The sequence below is a fragment of the Pipra filicauda genome, unplaced genomic scaffold, assembly GCF_003945595.2.
Source record: "Pipra filicauda isolate LSUMZ 115617 unplaced genomic scaffold, ASM394559v2 scaffold83_size3615187_pilon, whole genome shotgun sequence".
In the NCBI taxonomy this organism is placed as follows: Eukaryota; Metazoa; Chordata; class Aves; order Passeriformes; family Pipridae; genus Pipra; species Pipra filicauda.
Genome location: NW_024105020.1, coordinates 2,253,209 through 2,272,652, shown reverse-complemented (window position 1 = coordinate 2,272,652; position 19,444 = coordinate 2,253,209). Strand labels below are relative to the sequence as shown.

At 41.2% G+C, this 19,444-nt stretch overlaps 1 protein-coding gene across 1 annotated transcript; it reads left to right on the top strand.

Moving 5' to 3' along the window:
* The first annotated feature begins 66 nt into the window (after nt 1–66).
* On the top strand, nt 67–16,596 carry NMS (neuromedin S). The gene is made up of 10 exons (XM_039390580.1): nt 67–233; nt 1,843–1,940; nt 8,441–8,760; nt 8,899–8,954; nt 9,336–9,386; nt 10,845–10,904; nt 13,612–13,647; nt 14,082–14,123; nt 15,070–15,100; nt 16,498–16,596. Exons 3-10 carry the CDS (start codon nt 8,490–8,492, stop codon nt 16,512–16,514), a joined length of 564 nt encoding a protein of 187 aa, XP_039246514.1. The 5' UTR covers nt 67–233; nt 1,843–1,940; nt 8,441–8,489; the 3' UTR covers nt 16,515–16,596.
* Nucleotides 16,597–19,444: the final 2,848 nt, after the last annotated feature.

The window sequence follows — 19,444 nt, the reverse complement described above, 5'->3', positions numbered from 1 at the left end:
TTCAGTGTTTATGCCATTAGAAAAAGGTTTGTATGTCCTAATTAAATATGTCTTGTATATCTTCATTCCAGGTTTGACGTTTCTCCTGGAAGAGTCTTACTTGCAAGAGATTAACATTTGCAACTTGGCCAGTCAGGGAGGACTGAGGTGGTACTGGACATTTGAGCTGCAGGAACACATTCAAGCATTATAAGAAGTTATCTGTCAGTGGCAGGCTGTCTTGACTGCTCTTGGTATGAGTTAATTCCAAATAGCATTTAAGCATAGCAAAAATGTTAAAATGAGCCCCTGTCGTGGGCAAGATAAGTAATCATACTGCAGTTTGCATTTGAACACTCCAGCCTAATCACACTGAAAGAATCCTCATTTTCCTTGACCTTCCAAGCTTATCCTATTCAGCAGAAGCCTAGGCTTGCCAATACTGTTCAACTTACACTGTTTATTTTTCACCCTTTGGTGTTATTTCAGGTTTTAATCCCATGCCAGTTACTAGGATTAGTCTTGGTAGCCCTTTTAGTCATGCTTTGTTTCCTTAAGAGCTGACCTTAAGACAAGTCACTTGGTTCTGCATCAAGTACTCAGGAAGAACAAATCTTATTTAAATCAGCAGGAAGACATGCTTTTCCTAGCGCAGTGCCATTATTAGTGAATTCATCAATCTGCTTCATGACTGTATTTCTGAGGCATAACTGATCACTAAAGGAGATCTCTTGTGTACAAGTGTCTTGCTTTGCAGCTGGTCAGACATGGCACCTTTGGTATGTAATACATTTATCAAGATGTGATAGTCACCAGCAGATTCTTTTTCTGGAACATAAGGGAGCTTATTTAAATGTGGTTCTGGTTGATACAAATTAGAACATATAGAATACCTTGTGGCCTCTATAGTCACTAAGAAACACATCAGAAATAAAAAAAAAAATCAGGCCAAGGAATACAAGAATATACAGCCTCATACAGATGTAAGATTTTCTAGTATGGCCTAAATATAATACATAAAGTAGTATGTATTTCCTGGATTATTTTTTATATAAAGCAATTTCAACTAGCAATGACCTATAAAGTGCATATCAAACAGAGCTGGTGCATAGAAATGACTGAGGTGTGTGGAGAGAGTGGGGGGCCTTAGGGCTGATATCTGTAGTAAAATCATACTGGCTGCAGTAGGGGCAAGATTAGATCCGTAAGCAGCAAATCAGATGTGTTCATTTGAAGATTAAGTTCACTTCTTATTTCAGGGTAGAAACAAATTTTACCCCATGATAAGTGCCTTGGAATTGTTAAATCTTTTCATATCATTACACCATTTGTTGCCCTTTGAGAAGGACACAAAAAGTATAGACTGAGGTAAGTAGGTCATTAGCTGAACCATCTAATTTATCTTGCATTCTTCAGACACTATCTCTGAGCTGATAGTTTGAAAAGCAAAAACAGCTTTTCAAAGGTTTGTTAATAGCAATGAACCAAACGTGCTGCTAGGACTGGGCTAGAGGAGCTAAGAACTACATTTAATTATCAAATCAATGTCAATTAAAATTGAACTCAATGATTCAAAATTAATTATATAGGTCACAAAATGAGTGCAGCCAAAAAGCAAATTATCATGTCAATGTATCGAGGTAAGTCAATTCTTTAAATAAAAATCAGAAATAACAATAGAGTTTTAAGTCCCAGTTATGGGTGTTTTCCAAAGTAGAGAAATTAAGAAAATTGACTTAAGCAATTAGTGTTCAAACCAAGTTACTATCCTTCAAAGTAACCTGCTACCCTCTTTTAACCCTCTCCTTTCCCCATGGCCTGAATCAGACGGCTGGATTTACCAATTTTCATTTCTCTCTATAGCTGGCAGAGTCAAACTGGCAAGCAGCTGAGTCTTAAGTTCACCTGCCGCATTCACCAAGGTACAATTTCCAGGTGACAAAGTTGCTGTGATACTGCAGGTACAGTGCTCACTGTTACATCTGTGACTTAGATTCCAATGAGGGCAAGCTGCATGTACTCATGCACTGTTCTGTGCCTCAACAGGAGTTGCGAGATTGGCATTGCACAGACAGAGTGCCAGAACTGCTCTGGCACAGATAAAGAAGCAAACCAGGTTTTTAAGGGGTTTTTTTTTGTCATTGTTTCTCAAAAGAGAGTATTGGGTGGAGACAGCAGTGCTACTCTAAGCCAATATTTTTCTTTGCCAGTGTTTGAGATCACATTCTCAAATGTTGAAAAAACACATGAGGACAACATGGTAAGACGCAACTCCTGACTGACCTGATACCAGTGGTGCTACATTATCAAGAGTTGGGAGAGCTGTTGTCTTCTATTTGATTATCACTGCCTTAGAAAACTGACCAGTTTTGGGGTAAGCAGAAATACCTGAAGGAAGCTGAGGGGTGACTTGGGTCATGGGAGTGTAAGGATAAAAAAAAGAGGTGGACGCAGGTACAAAACCCAGGTCCCATTTGCTAATGAATGCATGTAGGATCAGAGTATTTCACATTAAGTGGAACAGCTTTCACAGGGATATTGAGTGCTTAAAATAATTTATAACTTGCTGGTTGGAGCTGGCTCTTAGGAGATGGCAGTTGTGGTATCTATCAGGAGAAATTTGAACATTTGTTTCCCATATACCAGTAGCTCCATAATTAACTAGGAACAGCACCACTCTCGTGAAGGCAAGAAAAAAATGTTTGTGCTACAGCTACTAGGAGATGCAAGTCTAGAAGTGTTATCCAAACTGAGGAAGGCAAGTCAGAGAGGGCTGGGACTTCATAGCTCTTGGCATGTCCTCCTGGCCAAGGCAGTGCAAAGGCAGACTGTGCTCTGGCATCAGGGAGTCGCTCCCCAGGGAGGGCACATGTCCTCCTCCACGGTGCAGCCTCTGTCCCATGCTCCAGACTATGGTCCTCTGGGAGCATGCTCCTCAACCAAGAATAATTTTGGAGCTATTTATGTCTGACTGTTTTCAGTGGAAATTAAGGGTCTGTCATTTTACAGAATCTGGAGCTTAGTCCATAGTTTCCTTGATTCTTTATTTAAAAATAAAAAGAGAAACACAAAGTGAAAATGCCTTGTGTTTTTAGGGGGTTATTTTGCTGCCTTCCTGAATGAGAGTTAATGATGTTACCATGTGTCCTGTAATTCACCATACATGTTTGCATGACACAATACTAAAAAAAAGAAATGGGAGAAGGAAGTTCCCCAGTCAACATGTAGACAAAAATAGGGATAGGAGGAAGAATTAAGAGAGAGAAGTTGGATTGTTTAGAAGAACACGGCCTTTGGAGTTGCAATACTGAGGTCAACAGAATTCTTCAGTCACTGAAACTTATGTTGAAGTTTCTTGCCCTTGAAAAAAAGACATCAGGCCCACAAGACCTAGCCTTGCCTTGATTATCTCTGGTAAATTTTATTTCCTTCAGCTTAATGTTTCCCAAGATATTAGTCCACAGTCAGTCTGGGGCTGCAACAATAAAATCTTGTTCTCACTAAGATGAGAACACATGGGGGATTGTCTATTTGAAAATTCCTATTTCTAAAATTAGTGTATTTTAACCAGCTTTGGCAACCACCACCAAGAAGAGCCCTGAAAATATGAGGGGCTGGGTAAATAGAAAGTTTTATTGACACAGCTTTCAGCCTTACTACAAGGAAAAGGCTTGAGAGTATAAGATTATTTCAACATGTAATGTGAAGCTTTGACATCCCCCAAAGTATAACTGATGGTTAGCAACCAGCTTCTCCATTTATTCAGCTCACTGGAAGAGCAGTTGATGTTTTGGAACTGTGTGACCATCAGCCATTCATCAAACCTTATGTCAGCACTGGCCATGATAGCTCAACCATGAGAAGCATTATGGCTTATCTCCAGGAGTTTCTTCATCTAAAAAGAGGGAGAATGATTTTACATCTTCTTGCTATGTATTCAACTTAAATGAAAGAAGATTAACAAGATGAAATCTGTGTTCATAGACAATCTCTGAAGAGTATTATAATATACTCAGCTACAAAGTACACAGTTAAATGAATAAGTCACTGTTGCTATTGCAATAGGTATTTGATAAATGGCAATACTGAAGGTGCCAGCTTTATACTTCAAACAAAGTAATTGTTGTTTAATGTTTAATGCTCTATATCCATCACTGTAGCGTTCAAGAAAGTATCATGATGTGTTTTTTCAGGTGATGTTGCTCTAAATTGCAAAATCTACAACTGAGCTCAAAATGATGAAATGAAATAAAAAATGAGCAAGCCAAGGCAAAATGTGTTTTTCAAATGTGAACTAAATATTATCTCAAAAAGCAGATTTTTTTGGTGGTTCAGGATACCATCTCGTAGCAGAGATCCTACTGACAGGACTCTTTTCTCAGTTCCTTTATAAATATTGTGGGTATTCCAGAACAACTGTATTAAGCATTCCTCCCCTTGCCATCTAACATCATAAATTCTTATTCCATACAATCTTTTTTGACCATTCAGAGCCAAACCTTCCCTTTTCTTAGGCTGTCAGTTCTTGTTCAGGGCACTAGGTCCTCTGTTCATCTTCAGGGTCAGCTCACAAGAGTCTCTGAGAATCACTATTTCTTTTTTCAGCAAAAGGGACACCCCAACCCTGCATTTGGAAGCATTGCACCATTTAGGCATGTTTCCACAGCAACACTGTCTATTTTAAGTTGTATCACCAGAAAAGAAGGAGGCTGCCATCTATCCACCCACTTACCATCTCCCTCTAGACATTCTGTCCTTTTGTATTTTACATCATTTAACTAGTGGGCTTTCCCTGGTTTGGAAAAAAAACCCAACAAACCCAACACCAGAGCAGTTAGCATGTACTTTGTTGTGACATCATTCTAGACAAATCCTTGATGAACACTCAACCGCAGGTATTGACTGAGTTATCTCATGGGTTGCCTAAGCAGAAGAACATACTGCTTCCTTGTCCAGCTGGAGCAACACTGAATAAAATTAAGCCAAGTCAGAGTTCTAGGTTGAAGATCTTTTCAAATGTCTTGATCTGTACTAATTATACTGAACTTTCAGCTCAGTGTAGCCCAATGCAGTCCATTGCCACAGTACTACTTCCACACAGCACAACCTGGTAGGTGCAAATTGCTTCATTTCAAAGGATTTTACACTTCTCTGTCTCAATGTTGCAGACATAAAATCATGTTTCTCCAAGAAATTAGCCAAGAAACTACCCAAAAGAGTACAAATGTTGAGATTCCTGCTGTAGTTTCCTAACTTCCCCATTAGTATCCATTCTCCATTTTGATGCCCTTGGTTAACTTCTTGTCTTTGAACTCCTACTCTATGAGACACGTTTTTACTGATCCCCTTCAAATATCTACTTGTTGGTGTACTCAACTTTAAGACTGTGGCTTTATATCTGTAAAGTACAACACACTAAACTCGGCCTTGTATTCAGCATAAGTAGGCACTGTCATGTTTAATAGAAGATGAGTAGTGGGAGATCTCTGCAGGCTTTGTGGCAGGTTTGCCTAATAAACACCCTCTGGTTTCTTCAGCTTTCCTCATCTTTCGAAACGGGTCATGGGTGAGGTATAAAAAGCCCTCAGAGCAGGATAAGGCTTTGTACCAAGCACTGCTGAGCTGCAGAGAGGGAGATGCATGAGAAAGCAGAAGGAGCCAGCTGGAATGCCATTTTACAGGCTCTGTCCTTGCTGTCTGTGATAACTGCTGATTTCATTGCAGAGATCATTTACAAAAAGGAAGAGAGCCCTTCACCCTTTTTGTCCACTGATGCCAAATTTTCTTGTTATTAATTTATCAATCACAGCATGTTTTATACTAAAATTATGGGTGTCATAATATTGCTGCTGCTAAATATATGCCAAGCCTCCTTACCATAAAAAACCCTCATTGACCCCCCACTAAAGCTTAATTTTTAAGTCATTTGTGAATCACTGTGGGCACTGAAACTCACCCTATTTCTCTCTCTTTACGTGGGGAGCCCAGGACCTTAAAGCAGAAATTTTATTTTTGCAGTAAAAGTATGGCTCATTAATGTGGCTTGGTGTTGATATATCCATTGGGAGAGCTGCACCTTAGCTAACACCTTTGAAATGAAATGTACAGCAGCAGAGAAAGTTCTGATTTAAGGAAGCTGAATGTGTTCATAATACGACATGCTCATCTATTTGAAATTTTGGTTTTAAACACTTTTCCCATTCTTCTCTCATACCACACAGACTGTGATAAAATACTACTTTCAGTTTGGTGACAGGTTGTACTGGTTTTTTTTAATGGAACTTGACTGAGTTAATTTTTATCTCATCTTAGCATAAGCCTCATGTGATGCAAATCCACAGGCTTCACTGCACCAACATATAGGCAAAATTTGCTGAAGGAAGACACAGAGTACACATAGGGTACTCCCTGGGAAAGGGTGAATTAAAGCAGCAGATTGTTTATTGTGCATGAGAACGAAGAAGGAAAGGTTCAGGTAGCATCCAGTATTTTATGTCAGGGAGAGGTAGATTTTACCCACCCGACATGATCACACGCCTCTTTCCCTATGCTATTACAAAAAAATCCCACTACTGAACTCAGATATGTTTAAATACTTTGAAAGGGGCTACTATATAACTGGCTGTGTGGGAAAGAAGTGGGAATTTAAGCAGGTAATGAGTTGCCTGAGAAAGAAAGCAACAGACTGTGCCTTTCTTACCAGACGGGGAAAACAGAGAACCACATCCCATTACAGTGAATAATCAGTGGCAATCTTAATCTGGTAATAATTTCATAGTATTCTCTAGAAAAAGGTAGGAAATATTTAGAATTTAAAAGTATTGGTATCTCATATGCTAATACTAAAAAAATAGTAGCAAACAGTGAATCTATAATGACTTTAAGATCCTGCATTTCTGCCGCATGGGAGTGAATTGGATGAAATATCTGTGATAAGCATGGCAAGAGAAACACTGTTGGTGAACAATAATTTTCAGTTTGGTTAAAGTGTCAAAAGACAGAAAGAAGACAGTTAATATGAAAATGTACAGTCCTTCAGAGTATATTCTCTCACTGTCTACCTCTGATGCATTCAGCTCACACTCAGCTCTGCTTTCACATTTCGGTGACTACATTGGCTTAAATGAAATTACACCAAACACGAACCTGCTTCTTGCTGCCGTGAAAAACAAATTGCCATCCTCCTTTCACTCTAGGATTTTATGGGCTTGGACAGAAAGCAGGGTCATTGCAGCATGGAGCTATGGGCTTCTTGGAACCCTGCATCTCCTTGTTACTGAAAGCCTGGGAGGATTTGCTGTGAGAAACCATCATCACAAAACTCACTGCAATCTGCTTAGCTCCCACAGAGGATAAAAATTATACAGTCAGAGGGAATAGTCTTTTCTAATACTATCCTGTCTTGAAACTCCCATTTCCAGTTAAAACAGTGAAAAGCTGACAGCTGAGTGTCTGCTATAGGAATATCTGATCTCTCCTGAGAGCTTCTCGCTCAGATTATTGCCCCCAGAGGGCTGTGATGAGGCGAAGACCTCTGTCTCTCCCAGGAGAAGGAACAAAGGGTGAACTAATGATGCTGGGGTCACTCAGCTCCTCCTACACCTCTTTATGTGCTCAGGACACACAGCTGTGCAGCTGACGAAGTCACATGAAGTCTGGCTCCCCTTTTCTTTGTGAGAAAGCAGGTGCATCTCCTCTCTGACTGCTCTGAAATGTTTCCACCCGGAACAGTCCTGCCGTCATCCTTTTAGTGTGCAGCACAGCCATTGAGGGACATTATGAGATGAGGTGGGCTGCTGTGACAATAATACCTTCTGCAGCTTTTTATGTCTTACATCCTACATTGGAGCCATTGCCTCCCAAGCATCTCTAGCACAGAGAATCATAGAATGATTAGGGTCTTGGAAGGGACCTTAAAGATCATCAAATTTCAGTATGTTAGAAGCTGGAAAACTGACTATGTATTTGCTTTAGCACATCCAAAGTCTATGAAAATAGTGTCTGGGAGGATTCCGCCTTCTCAGACTGTGACCTGTTTAGAAAGCATTACCCTGAGAACTCTCCCAGAGAAAACCAGGAAGTTTTCCATAGTCAAACCCAAGGATTAAATCGGGAAGAACAGAGAATCACTTTCTGTTGTGAGCAGATCTATGTCTTGTCTACAACCACATTCACTATGAAATTAATTAAGAGGTGGATGGCTTTCCTTATTTCACGCGAAGGTAAACATAGTAAGATTGGCCAGGACTTGTTCAATATGAAAGTTCACATCCCTTCTAATTAGAATGAAAACGTTATTTTCCAAACTGTCACGAGGAGAAATACTTTTTAAACACGCAGCAAGCCCTACTACAAAACCGAATTTTTTGCTTAAAATGAAAATCCCAGCAGCTCCGTCGCTTGACCACGCACAGCGTCTTCTTTTCTTCCCTCCCTCCTTCCTCTTTGTCACCTCTTCCAGAAAAGCAGCTCTGACGGAGAGTTCCAGAGGGCAGAGGACGGGATGTCTAATGCTGGACCTTTCGCGGGCGGGCCGGTCCAGAGGGGCGGCAGGGGGTGACAGCGCCGTGTCCGGCAGAGGGAGCGACAGTGGCAGCGGTGCTTGGGACCGCCCCGGCGCCCATTGGCTCGGCGGCTCCATATGGGGCTCGGCGCGGCTCCATAAAGGCAGCCCGTCTGCCCGTCCGTCCGTCTGTCCCCGGCCGGCCATGCCCTCGCCACCGCCCGCCCTGCCCTTGCTCCTGGCTGCCTGCTGCCTCTGCGCCCTCCCGCGGGGCTCAGGTACGTCCCGGCACCGGGAGGCGGGGGCGGAGAGGGGGAACACGGCAGAACCCCGAAACATTGAAAGGGTCGTCTCCCCTTCAGGGGCGCCGTCGGGGCTGGGCTCCGCGGCATCCTAACGCTGCCGTGTCCCTGCAGGGTTCCCGCAGCCTTTCTCGCGCTACTGGGACGGTGTGGAGCTGCCCCAAAAACAGGTACGTCTGTCGCTGCCGTCTGACAGCGATGCGCGGTGGACAGGTAGGGCAGAGACGGTCCAGCCTGGGACGGGCTGACCGGGAGAGGTGGGAAACGAGACTCGCCCGTGGCAGGGAAATGAGGAAGGAAATGGGCAACGGACTGGGAATACCTTATGAAATCCCTGAGGGAGGAGGGAGGCTGGCGCCCTTTGCTGCCCGCAGAGGTATGTGGGACAGGTGTGGGCAGGGGTGTGATGTGCATCAGGGTGCAGAATAGGATACCTGGGTAACCAAAAGCCGGGAAGGCTAATAACCAGCCAGTCCCGACTCCCCCAGTGAAAACACAGATCCTAAGGTATGATAGACACACTGCTAATGTCTAATCTTTACTTTTTAAAGCAACTGGCACTGTGTTTCAGTCAGTGGATGGAAATGTCCAATGAACCCCAGGTAAATTGACTCTGGTAATGTGTTTGATCTCTCTTCCAGACATAGTAATTGTCCTCTATAACCCAGAGCACTGATGTCTGCTGGTGGCAGAGCCTCTGCCAGAGAGCCAGTGGCTCTGGAGAGCAGGGAGAGTTTGCTGGTGTATGTGCTCTCCTCCCTGTGGAGCTAACACAGACCTAGAGAAAGAAAAAAAAAGTGCTTTTCTTGCCATCCCAGTAGTACCTAACACTGAAGCAAGAAGCGCCAGACAGTGCTGCAGGAGTTATAGGTCCTGTCTGGTCCCCTGGGTGCTTGGTGGGTTGATGGGTTTTCTCTGGGGTTCTCAGAGGAGAGGGGAGTGAGAAGATATTTTCACAGCTCATTTCTGCTCTAGTGTCTCTGGCTCAGAACTTGCAAACACTTCGAAAAAAAAAAAATCAGTATCTGAAAGCTCAGCCCCACTGCATTTGATATCGAGCCCAAGGGTCATTTTGAAAGAGGAGAGAAAAATATTTGCAGGATCAGGAAGTATCTGGAAATTTTAAACATTTTGTGCTGGTTTTTTCTTTCTGAAATCTTTCAGGTTTTTAAACCAAAACAGTTTGAGGAAAACAGTTCCCAGAGTCCATTGTTCAGGTGTCTTACACTTCACTTCCTTTGGAGCTGTAGTTTTTTCTCATCTAATGTGATTGCATGCATAAGCAAATCACTCTCCTGTGGCAATGAGTATGGGACAGTGTATTTCAGTATACAGTTAAAGATTATAGAATTGATCTGCTGAAATGCTTGTAGATGAAAATGAGCATAGATTAAAAATGCCAAACCCCAAAACTATTCCTAGAACAATTAGCATAGAAAAATGTATTTTAAATGTAAGAGGTTGATTTAGGTCTCTTTATAGCACAAAACTGTATTGACAATAGTAGTATTGTGTGTATTCTCCTCATACAAAATACTAGTTTTTCAGGTCATAATAGCATCAGTAGATCTTTCCCTGCTCTGAATGGTTTTAGTGAATCTAAATTGTGCTGGGATCAGAATCAAGCCTGGAGAAGAGGAGACTGAGGGGAGACCTCGTTGCAGTCTACAGTTTCCTTGTGAGGGGAAGAAGGAGGGTAGACAGTGATCTCTTCTCTGTGGTGACCAGTGACAGAGCCCGAGGGAATAGCCTAAAGTTGTGTCAGGGGAGGTTTAGGTTGGGTATTAGAAAAAGGTTCTTCACCCAGAGGGTAGTTGGGTACTGAAACAGGCTTCCCAGAGAAGTGGTCACAGCACCAAGCCTGACAGAGTTCAAGAAGCATTTGGACAATTCTCTCAGGCACGTGATGTGATTCTTGAGGTGTCCTGTGCAGGGCCAGGAGTTGGACTCGATGATCCTTGTGGGTCCCTTCCAACTTGGCAGATTCTGTGATTCTGCGAAAACTTGTACACCACATCCTTCCAGTAAATGTATTAAAGTACTGTTTGGTTTTTTTTCAGATCTCCAGCTCTGTTTTGGATCTCTGTTATTCCATATTCAACAGCATGCATAAAAATGAGGTAGGCTGTAATTGCTTTTGTTTCAAAGCACCCGCTCCTTAAAATTAAAAAGCAAGCCCTCCAAACCCAGCTTTTTGACGTTTCTCTCCAAATAAATGTTTTAAGAGACGTAGGAGAGTATATAAAAGATTATTTCTTCTTGTTAGTAGTTTGTATGTAATTCTGAACTACATTAAACTATATATGAAATTGCTGGTTTTCACCAATTCAGAGCTCAAGAACCAAAACATTCTCTTACAGCCAGTCAGTACTTAAACCTGACTTTCACTTTTTAATAATACAGGGTTGACTATGCTACAAATATACGTAAAATTTGATCAATAGCATAACTTAAATCATGCTGAACATGGAGGTGTATGATTTGCTTTACCAATATTAATAGTGTATTTGAGCTTGAGGGTTTTTTTGTGTTTCTGACTCAGATTAAAAAGATTAAATTGAGGAGTTATTGAGTATAGCTTTTTTGCTGGTGCAGTCATATTAGGTCCCAGCTCAATGTCATCTCTGCTTTATATCACTTTTTTATTATCACCACTCTATTAAGAACTTTTTCCATAAAATTCACTCAGCCCCTGGGTATGTTAAAAAGGCAAATTTACTTGTGGAGTTTGAGTTCTCTGTTGTCTCAAAATGGGAGTAGATTGTCCAAGACAAAAATAGAAAGTATTTTGACATGTGTTTCAGTATCTCTTCTTGCCAGTGTCTTTAGCTTATTATAATTCCAAGCATACTTTCCTAAAGCAACCATAAAACTCTATCATATTGAACTTGATTGTATAAAAAATTCTAATATTTCAGTCATAAATGTCTAATAAATGTTTTTGAGTTTGATATTGACTCCTATGCTTCCACAGCTTAGCTAATGAGGGAACATACAGAATCATCTAGTAACTTTGAACAGAGTCCTTTTTACCTTTCAAAGAATTCACCCTCTGTTATGTGCCCTCAAGATTGGGAGCTGAATCTCATAAAATATCCTTTCAAAAATATGACTAATATCAGCTATATATCTGCAATATGATTTTTAGGTGTGGTCTAATTAAAGTGGAAGATTGAATATAAATGTGAAATATGGAAAAAGAACTATGTAAAGTTTTACCCAGCTGATCAAATCTATTACATGAAGTTGTACTTTCTTAGCCCACAAGGAATCTTGTGTCTATGTAAGACTCAAACATGAGTCTATATGTAGTGCACCCAATGAAACAGTTATGAAATCCTACTGATTTCAGCTGAACTTCAGCTTTCACCATCATACTGTATTTATGTGAATTAAAAAAAAATTAGTCAGAGTTATAGATTATGTACAGAATGTAGGTAGTGTTTCAAGAGAAGGAATGAGGCCTAACCACTATGAAAGGCAAAGTCAATGGCAATTTGGGACTTGAACTCCACCTGGGGAACTTAAAATATTTTGTGAGACTAAGACTATTTAACATCAATGTCTAATGACACTTAGAAAGAAAGCAAAAAGAGCTATCTAAACCTAGCTACATCACAATCACCTCACTGAACATTTGCCTAAAGTCAAACCAAGACACTGTTTAGAAGCTCAGTTTTTACCATGTTTCTTCCACATAGTAACCTCTCACTGTTATAAATTAGCTAGGATAGTTGACACTGCAGGTTAAGTCGTGAGTCAGTCTCTATCTTTGCTTGGTATGTAATAATCATATCAGAACAACGGTAGCATTCACACTGTCTCTTTGATGTACTCTCCTTCTTTGCATCCTTAAAGCACCTTGATTAAGCAAACACTTTTTTCTTCCGTAGCGTTTTATAGCCCTGTAAGTTGATGTCAGTTGCTTTATAAATTGTCTTGAGGCTTGAACCAAAGAAATCCTCTTCTCGTACCGTGACTCAATGATCCTTGTGGGTCCCTTCCAACTCAGCATATTCTGTGATTCCGTGAAATGTGATTCCCTCCTTCTTGCTCGTATATTTTGTCTTTTAAAATTCTTCCTCTCCAGTTTCCCATCTGCATGTTTTCCTGTTTTCACCCCCTGTCTTCACGTCCTTGCTCATTTTATGTGCTTGTTTTTCAAGCCCACCCCAAGTAACTAAACCCAACTGTTCCTATGGCACACAAAGCCATCCCATTCCTGGCTGGCTGTGAGCATGCAGCCTGGCAGCCATGTCATGGGCAGGATGGCTCCCAAACCAGGCTGCAAGTTCAGGGCTGTGTTAGATGAGGAGCTTAGTCTGCTCACATAAAGTCATGGGCAAAGTTTCTATTCCTTGATGTAAGGCTGAGTAGAAAAATGAGCAATTTTCTGAAGAATAAAGATTTTAGAGGAAGGCTTAAAACCAGCAATCATTCTTGGGTTAAAACCAAGGGCAGTCTGAAAGGTGAGGAGCAGCCACATTTTAACAAGGTAAGAGCTATCAGTACAATTCAAGCCTGAGGAGTAGAGCTGCTGCATTTGCTCCAGGGTGAGCTCTGCTTCCCCTACCAGAGCATGGCTGCGCTTTGCTGTACAGTGAGGGAAGCATATTGAATGATGGTAATGAATGCAGTAACATTGATTAAGGCAAGGCTTGAAATCAATCTTTAGAAAGATCCATTTGCTGCTGTTCCAATATCTGTGGTAAGTGTAAAGTTATCTCTCTTCTCATGTGGAGTGCACCAGCCTCATCAGTAATAGAGGGTCTGTACCAAACCAAAGAAAAGCTGGCATGTTGATTAACTTACACTATCTGCTTGCAGGAATCACAGATTGCTTCTGCAAAGTTTACAAAGAAGGTATGTAAATGTGAAGACAAGCAAGTAGCAGTGGGCAGGGAAGTATGTCCTTTTCCTTGTTTCTTTTGCTGCTTTTTTAAAGTCAGCTTGGTTTTTTTTTCAGTGGTTGGGAAGTGATCTGTGCAGACCCTGCTTATACCTACCCTATGTGTAAAGATTTCTTTTATACCTTCTCTAAACCCTGTGAATCTTTAATTTTGGTAATTTAGTATATTTACACTAGACAGAATGGATAAGTTCTTGACAATGCCCTTTGGGCATTAATTTTTAATCAGCATTCCAGATGAATGGGCATTGGGGACTATCAACATCTTGTTTGCATGCTGCTGAAAAAGGCATGAATTATCAATATTCTGATAGAATGGTACCAAAATTTGTCAACAGATCTATTGAACTGAGTTTAAAGTACTTTGTTATTATGTTTTATTTTACAGGACAGTCATGGGACTCTGGGACGGCCTTTTTTCCTTTTCAGGGTATCTGAATCTCTTACCTTCTAAAGATTCTGAATCACAGACGATATATGTCCATATAACAGGAAAGCTGTTTCCCTTCACCAATTCTTGCTGCAGTTGTTTTGAGTAGAGGCCAAATATCCCTTGCTTGAAAGCTGAGGGAGCCATTTGCTTAAAAAGCTCTGATTTGACTAAAAAAACCCAAGATAATGAGAACTTGGGTAGTAATGGATTACATGCATTTTTTTGTTTGAAGATATGCTGCTGCAAGTGTTTTATCTTGAGCCAAATCATCCATGTGGCTTGTATCTCCAAGACTGTCAAGGTGCACTGATGGTAAATGCGTTAGATAAAATGTGCCTGAGCTGACTGTCCACTTGGCCTGAAAGGTCTGGCCAGTAAGTGATGTCAACAGAGTGAAAAGCCAAAGCAAAATTATCATAATTTCTCTCATGTCTTTCACCCCTTGGCTTGCTGAGCTATGACATGGTCTAATGCCAAATGAGCTGGTTTGGACACACTCTGATTAACAAAAAACTAACTTCTAGGAATATTTTCAACATATTTAAAAAAATTAAAAATATTATCAGGTAGGTCATATCAGGTAACCAGAGTCCCAATTAACTGTCATTTGCTTACTTCAAGTGTGTCCAGCCAGGTTCTCTCTGTGCTGGTATTTGTATATTCTCTCTTAGGCATGTGCAATTCCCCAAGGGATTGAGACCAAAACCCTGAATGAGAATGATTAAAGCCAGAATTTTAGCTGTTTGGACAGAGGCTGAATGAATATTTCTCAAATTCAAACATACAACCCACCCTGCACGGATCCCCTGATATTTGATATAGGAAATCTTACTGCAGTCTTCTTATACAGTACGCTGTCTGCATGATGGTGATTTATTTTGGTGTGCTTATAAATCTGGTATCTAGTACTTCTGCACAGTCATCTAATTAATATATTTTTCAGCCTCGAAATGGAAGAACAATCAAAGGCAGCGGTAAGTGGACATCCAAAAGTGACAAGAATTTGTTCTGATTTTTTCAATAATGATGATCCTCGTGACAGAAGGAGTTACTGAGAAACATTACAAACCTAGTACAAACCTAGATACACATGTGAATGTTTCATATGGTCACTAGGAGATGTCTTGACAGAAATGTGATTTTTAAGGCTCAGAGCCTTAGAGTGTACGCTCTTGACAAAGGGATTGTTTTCTTGTCTCTTTAAGGTTGAGTAAGAAGGAATTTTCATCCTCTGCAAAATGATAGAAATGGTACAGAAACTGTAAAGTTTAAAGACAGAGGGTGTAGATGGTACTTGAAACAGAAAAGCTAGACTTTTTTGTTCAAAGCCACCTTCAGTCACCTAATCCCACATGAGATCTCCCTAACACTGAATCTGTACATGCAGGTGGTAGTCCTCACATCATAATTAGGACCTTTTTGAGGGCAAACATTCTCTATGAAGAGCAGGGCTGGGGATGTAAGGGAGGAAGAAAATGAGATCTAATAATATCACCTAGCACTTACATATCCATCTTTGAAAGTATCTACTTAAGGTCTAAGTGAGCTTTACTGGGAAATGGACAATATAGTCAATATACCCATGTACCCTTCTTCAGTCTCTTTTCTTCCAATACTTTATCTCACAATAAAAAATCACCATTTTTGTTTGCAATCTAAGAATTATTTCCAGCTGTTGACTGAAAGGGGTTTGGTTGGGTTTTCTTTTTCTTTGTTTATTTTTTTGGGTTTTTTGTTTGTTTGTTTGGGGGGTTGTTGTTGTTGTTGTTTTTTGGGGGGATGTGTTTGTTTGTTTTTTTATGATAAAACCTGCAAAACCCCCCCACAAGTAAAGAATACCCTTGCTGTATATTCAGGATGAAACTATTTTGGAAAGAAAGGAACCAAAGATTTAAGAGAGTGTTGTAGAGCAACATTGCTACTTGCTTGCTCTGGTCTTAGGCACTGCCCTGGGCAATCTGTTGCTTCTCATAGATGAAAGGAACATGAGGAACTCCATGGATCTCTGGTTTGAGCTGATGCAGCTGTTCTTGTTGTTAGGTCCATATGTGTGTGGGAAATGTTTCATAGCTCAGTAGCATGTTGGTGTAGAAGCCACTACTCTATACTCATGCCCTAGCCTAACATACAGCGGTAAATTTTATCCATAGTTCAGCCCCCTGAGCCAACCTGGTTGCAAGATGCATTCCATGATTCCATACTCTAAAAGGTCAGCAGAGTGAGGACATGGAAAAGAGAAGAACTGTGTGGGGAGGGAGGATTAATGTTTGAGTACAAATAACAGATTTGGGCACTTAACTAGATGTACAGAAGTGAAACTAAGTCATATTCATCTCAACATAAAACATGACATTGTTTTAATTTGTTTCAGAATACCATGGAATATGAAGTTCATGAGTTGATTTACCAGCTTGATGACTTGGTTTACGTAAAGAAAGGAGACTTCCCATTGCACTGGTTGTCTATTATGTGACTCAGTTGAATTTGCTGTTCCATGTAATAAATTTGCAATCATTAATTCTTGTTGTCCCTTTCTTACTGAAGCCTGTCCTAGACTTCATTGGGCTATAGTGTAGCATTGCCTGGTGCCAGCTGTAATCAAAGGAAAGCAGTCATCTCAATATCGACAATTTTCAAAACCAACAGTGCATTTTATAACATCTTCTTTAATAGGGTCATAAACTATAAGCTTGTCCTTTTGACTAGATAATGTATTTCCCCAGAATTTCAGAGTATGCATCCTGAACAACACGGTATTAAAATCATCATGGACATTTTAATGATTTATTTCTTATTTTGAATAACTAAGGGCTTCAGTGTGATTATTGATGAATCCAATGCACTTTAAAAGAAGGGGAATAAGTACTGCTGCTACACACAGACATTATTTGATCAAATGATGTTTTTTTTTTCAGCCTTGCCTTATTGGCTGTCATAAAGCACAAATGAGGCACTTTTGAGAGATATTCTGAACATCTGCTCTTTTTCTCTGAAATCATACATTTAAACCTGTGGTGTAGCCAATTGTGCTTGCACTGCATAGAGTGTTTTGGTAGGTGGAGACATTTACAGGCACAAAACTTCAAGTACTAAGCAGTTACTTCCTTAGGAAGAAAAGAGCATAGTAAAAGCCAGAATCTGGGGATACGAACAAGGCTGCAATTCCTGAACACAGCATTGGCTTCCTCAAGCCCTTTGTTATCCTTCTGTCTCCTTTTTGGCTACTCAGTCATAGTACCATGGCATAATACCCTCTCAATTACACTGGCACAGCCACACGTGAACTGGATTGGGAGACACCTTTGTCTTTAAAAACAAACCCTGAGAAACCTGTATTTTGTTGTTTTGTGGGGGTTTTTGGAAGGTTTTTAACCAGATAGGTTCCCAATTTGGGCTGTATTAACACAAGTTTGGCTGGTAGGTAGAGGGAAGTGATGAGTCACTTGGCAATTGTTAGGCCACATCTAGGGTGGATTGTTCAGTTTTGGGCCCCACAATACAGGAAGGGCATGGACAAACTGGAGGGAGCTCATGGAGGGCCTCCAAGGTGATGAGGACTGTATCCCTTACCCCTGAGGAGGGGTGAGGTTCAGCCTGCAGGAGGGATGCCTTCAGGGGTGTCTAATAGACTTTCCAATGCCTATGAGGGTCATCAAGGAGACAGCTGGGCTGCTCAGAGAGTGGAGTGAGAGGACAAGTAGCAACGAGCGTAAGTTGAAGCAAGAGAGGTCGAAGTGTCCAGGCAGTGCAAACAGTTGTCCAGAAAGGTTGTGCAGTCTCCAGTCCTTGAAGATTTTCAAGACCAGAGTAGACAAAACCTGGTCTGAATTTCCGCTTGGGATCAGACTAGAGACCTCCTGAGGTCCCTGCCAGCTTCAGTTATTCTGTGACATGAGTACAATTTTATGCCTCTAACAGGGTCAAGACCTGGCTGTGTTATACCTCCTGTGCCTCCACCTGGGCAGAGGGTGCTGGTGGGGTGGGGTTCCCAGAGAGGCTGGTCAGTTAAGGCCTATTTGTGCTTTCATAGCACCCTATTGCTGTTATTCAGTGTGTTGTCAATTCCTGTTGGAAATTATTAGCCCTGGGAAAGACTACCAAAGGGATGCTTGCTCCTCTGGCTTCTCAGGTATTTGGAGCCAGCTAGGGTATCCCTCTGGAAGAAACAACTAAACCAAATACGAGTGGTGGAGGTGCACTGTGGTAATGCAAATAAATATGAGATAATGATACAAAAGCACAGCAATGGCATTCCTAGCTTATTTCATCTCAGAGGCCAAAGCTGAAGAGTATAACATTTTGCACAGTTCTGCATAAATATTTGTGTTGGTTTTGTCTGGGATAGCGTTTTCTTCATAGCAGTTTTTATGGTGCTATGTTTTGGATCTGTGACCAAAGCGCTGTTGATAACAGAGGGATGTTTTAGCTATTGCCTAGCAGTGCTTGCACAACCTCAAGACCTGTTTCCCACCCCACCAGCCATGAGGCTGGGGATGCACAAGGACTTGGGAGGCGACACAGCTGGGAAAGCTGACCCCAACTGCCAAAGGGATATCCCAGACCATATGGTGCTGTGCTCTGCAATAGACGTTGGGGGAAGGAGAAAGGGACACACACACACACGTTCGGATGGTGTTTGTCTTCCCAAGTCACAGTTAGGAGTGATGGAGCCCAGCTTTCCTGGAGATGGCCATCACTGCTGATGTGAAGAAATGAATGAATTCCATGTTCTGCTTTGCTTTACCTATTGAACTGTCTTTATCTCAGCCCATGACTTTTCTCATTTTTACCCTTTGAATTCTCTCCCCTATCCCGCTGGGGGAAGCAATCAAGACAACTGAAGTTAAACGACAGCAGTACTGTACCACAGGCAACTCATGCTGTGCTCTCACAATCAGCAGTAGCTTTCTCCACCCACAAGAGGTTTCAGGAATAACATCTATTGGGGCATTAAAACTGGTTAATAAGACTGATAATAATGGGTGGCAATTTGTGGGTGAGAACCTATCTTATGTTCCTCAGTCATATTCCTGTAGTAACTGTGACTCCTCTGTAAAAAGCACAGAAGAGCTTTTGTTCACTGCTCAGTGCAAATCTTTGCTCCCTGGAGCACTACAAATGTCACGTGTGAAACGGGAGAGATTAAAAATATTGAAATGTAAAGGTCATCCCTGGCCTGAAACTCTTTATGGGCATCCCACTGCAAAATCCACAGCAGAAATTGAGGAGTGCAGACACAGGTGACAACAACCATTAGAAGCACAGAAATATTTCTGCAAAAAAAAAAAAAGAGGTGAAAGCTCAGTTCCCATTGTCAG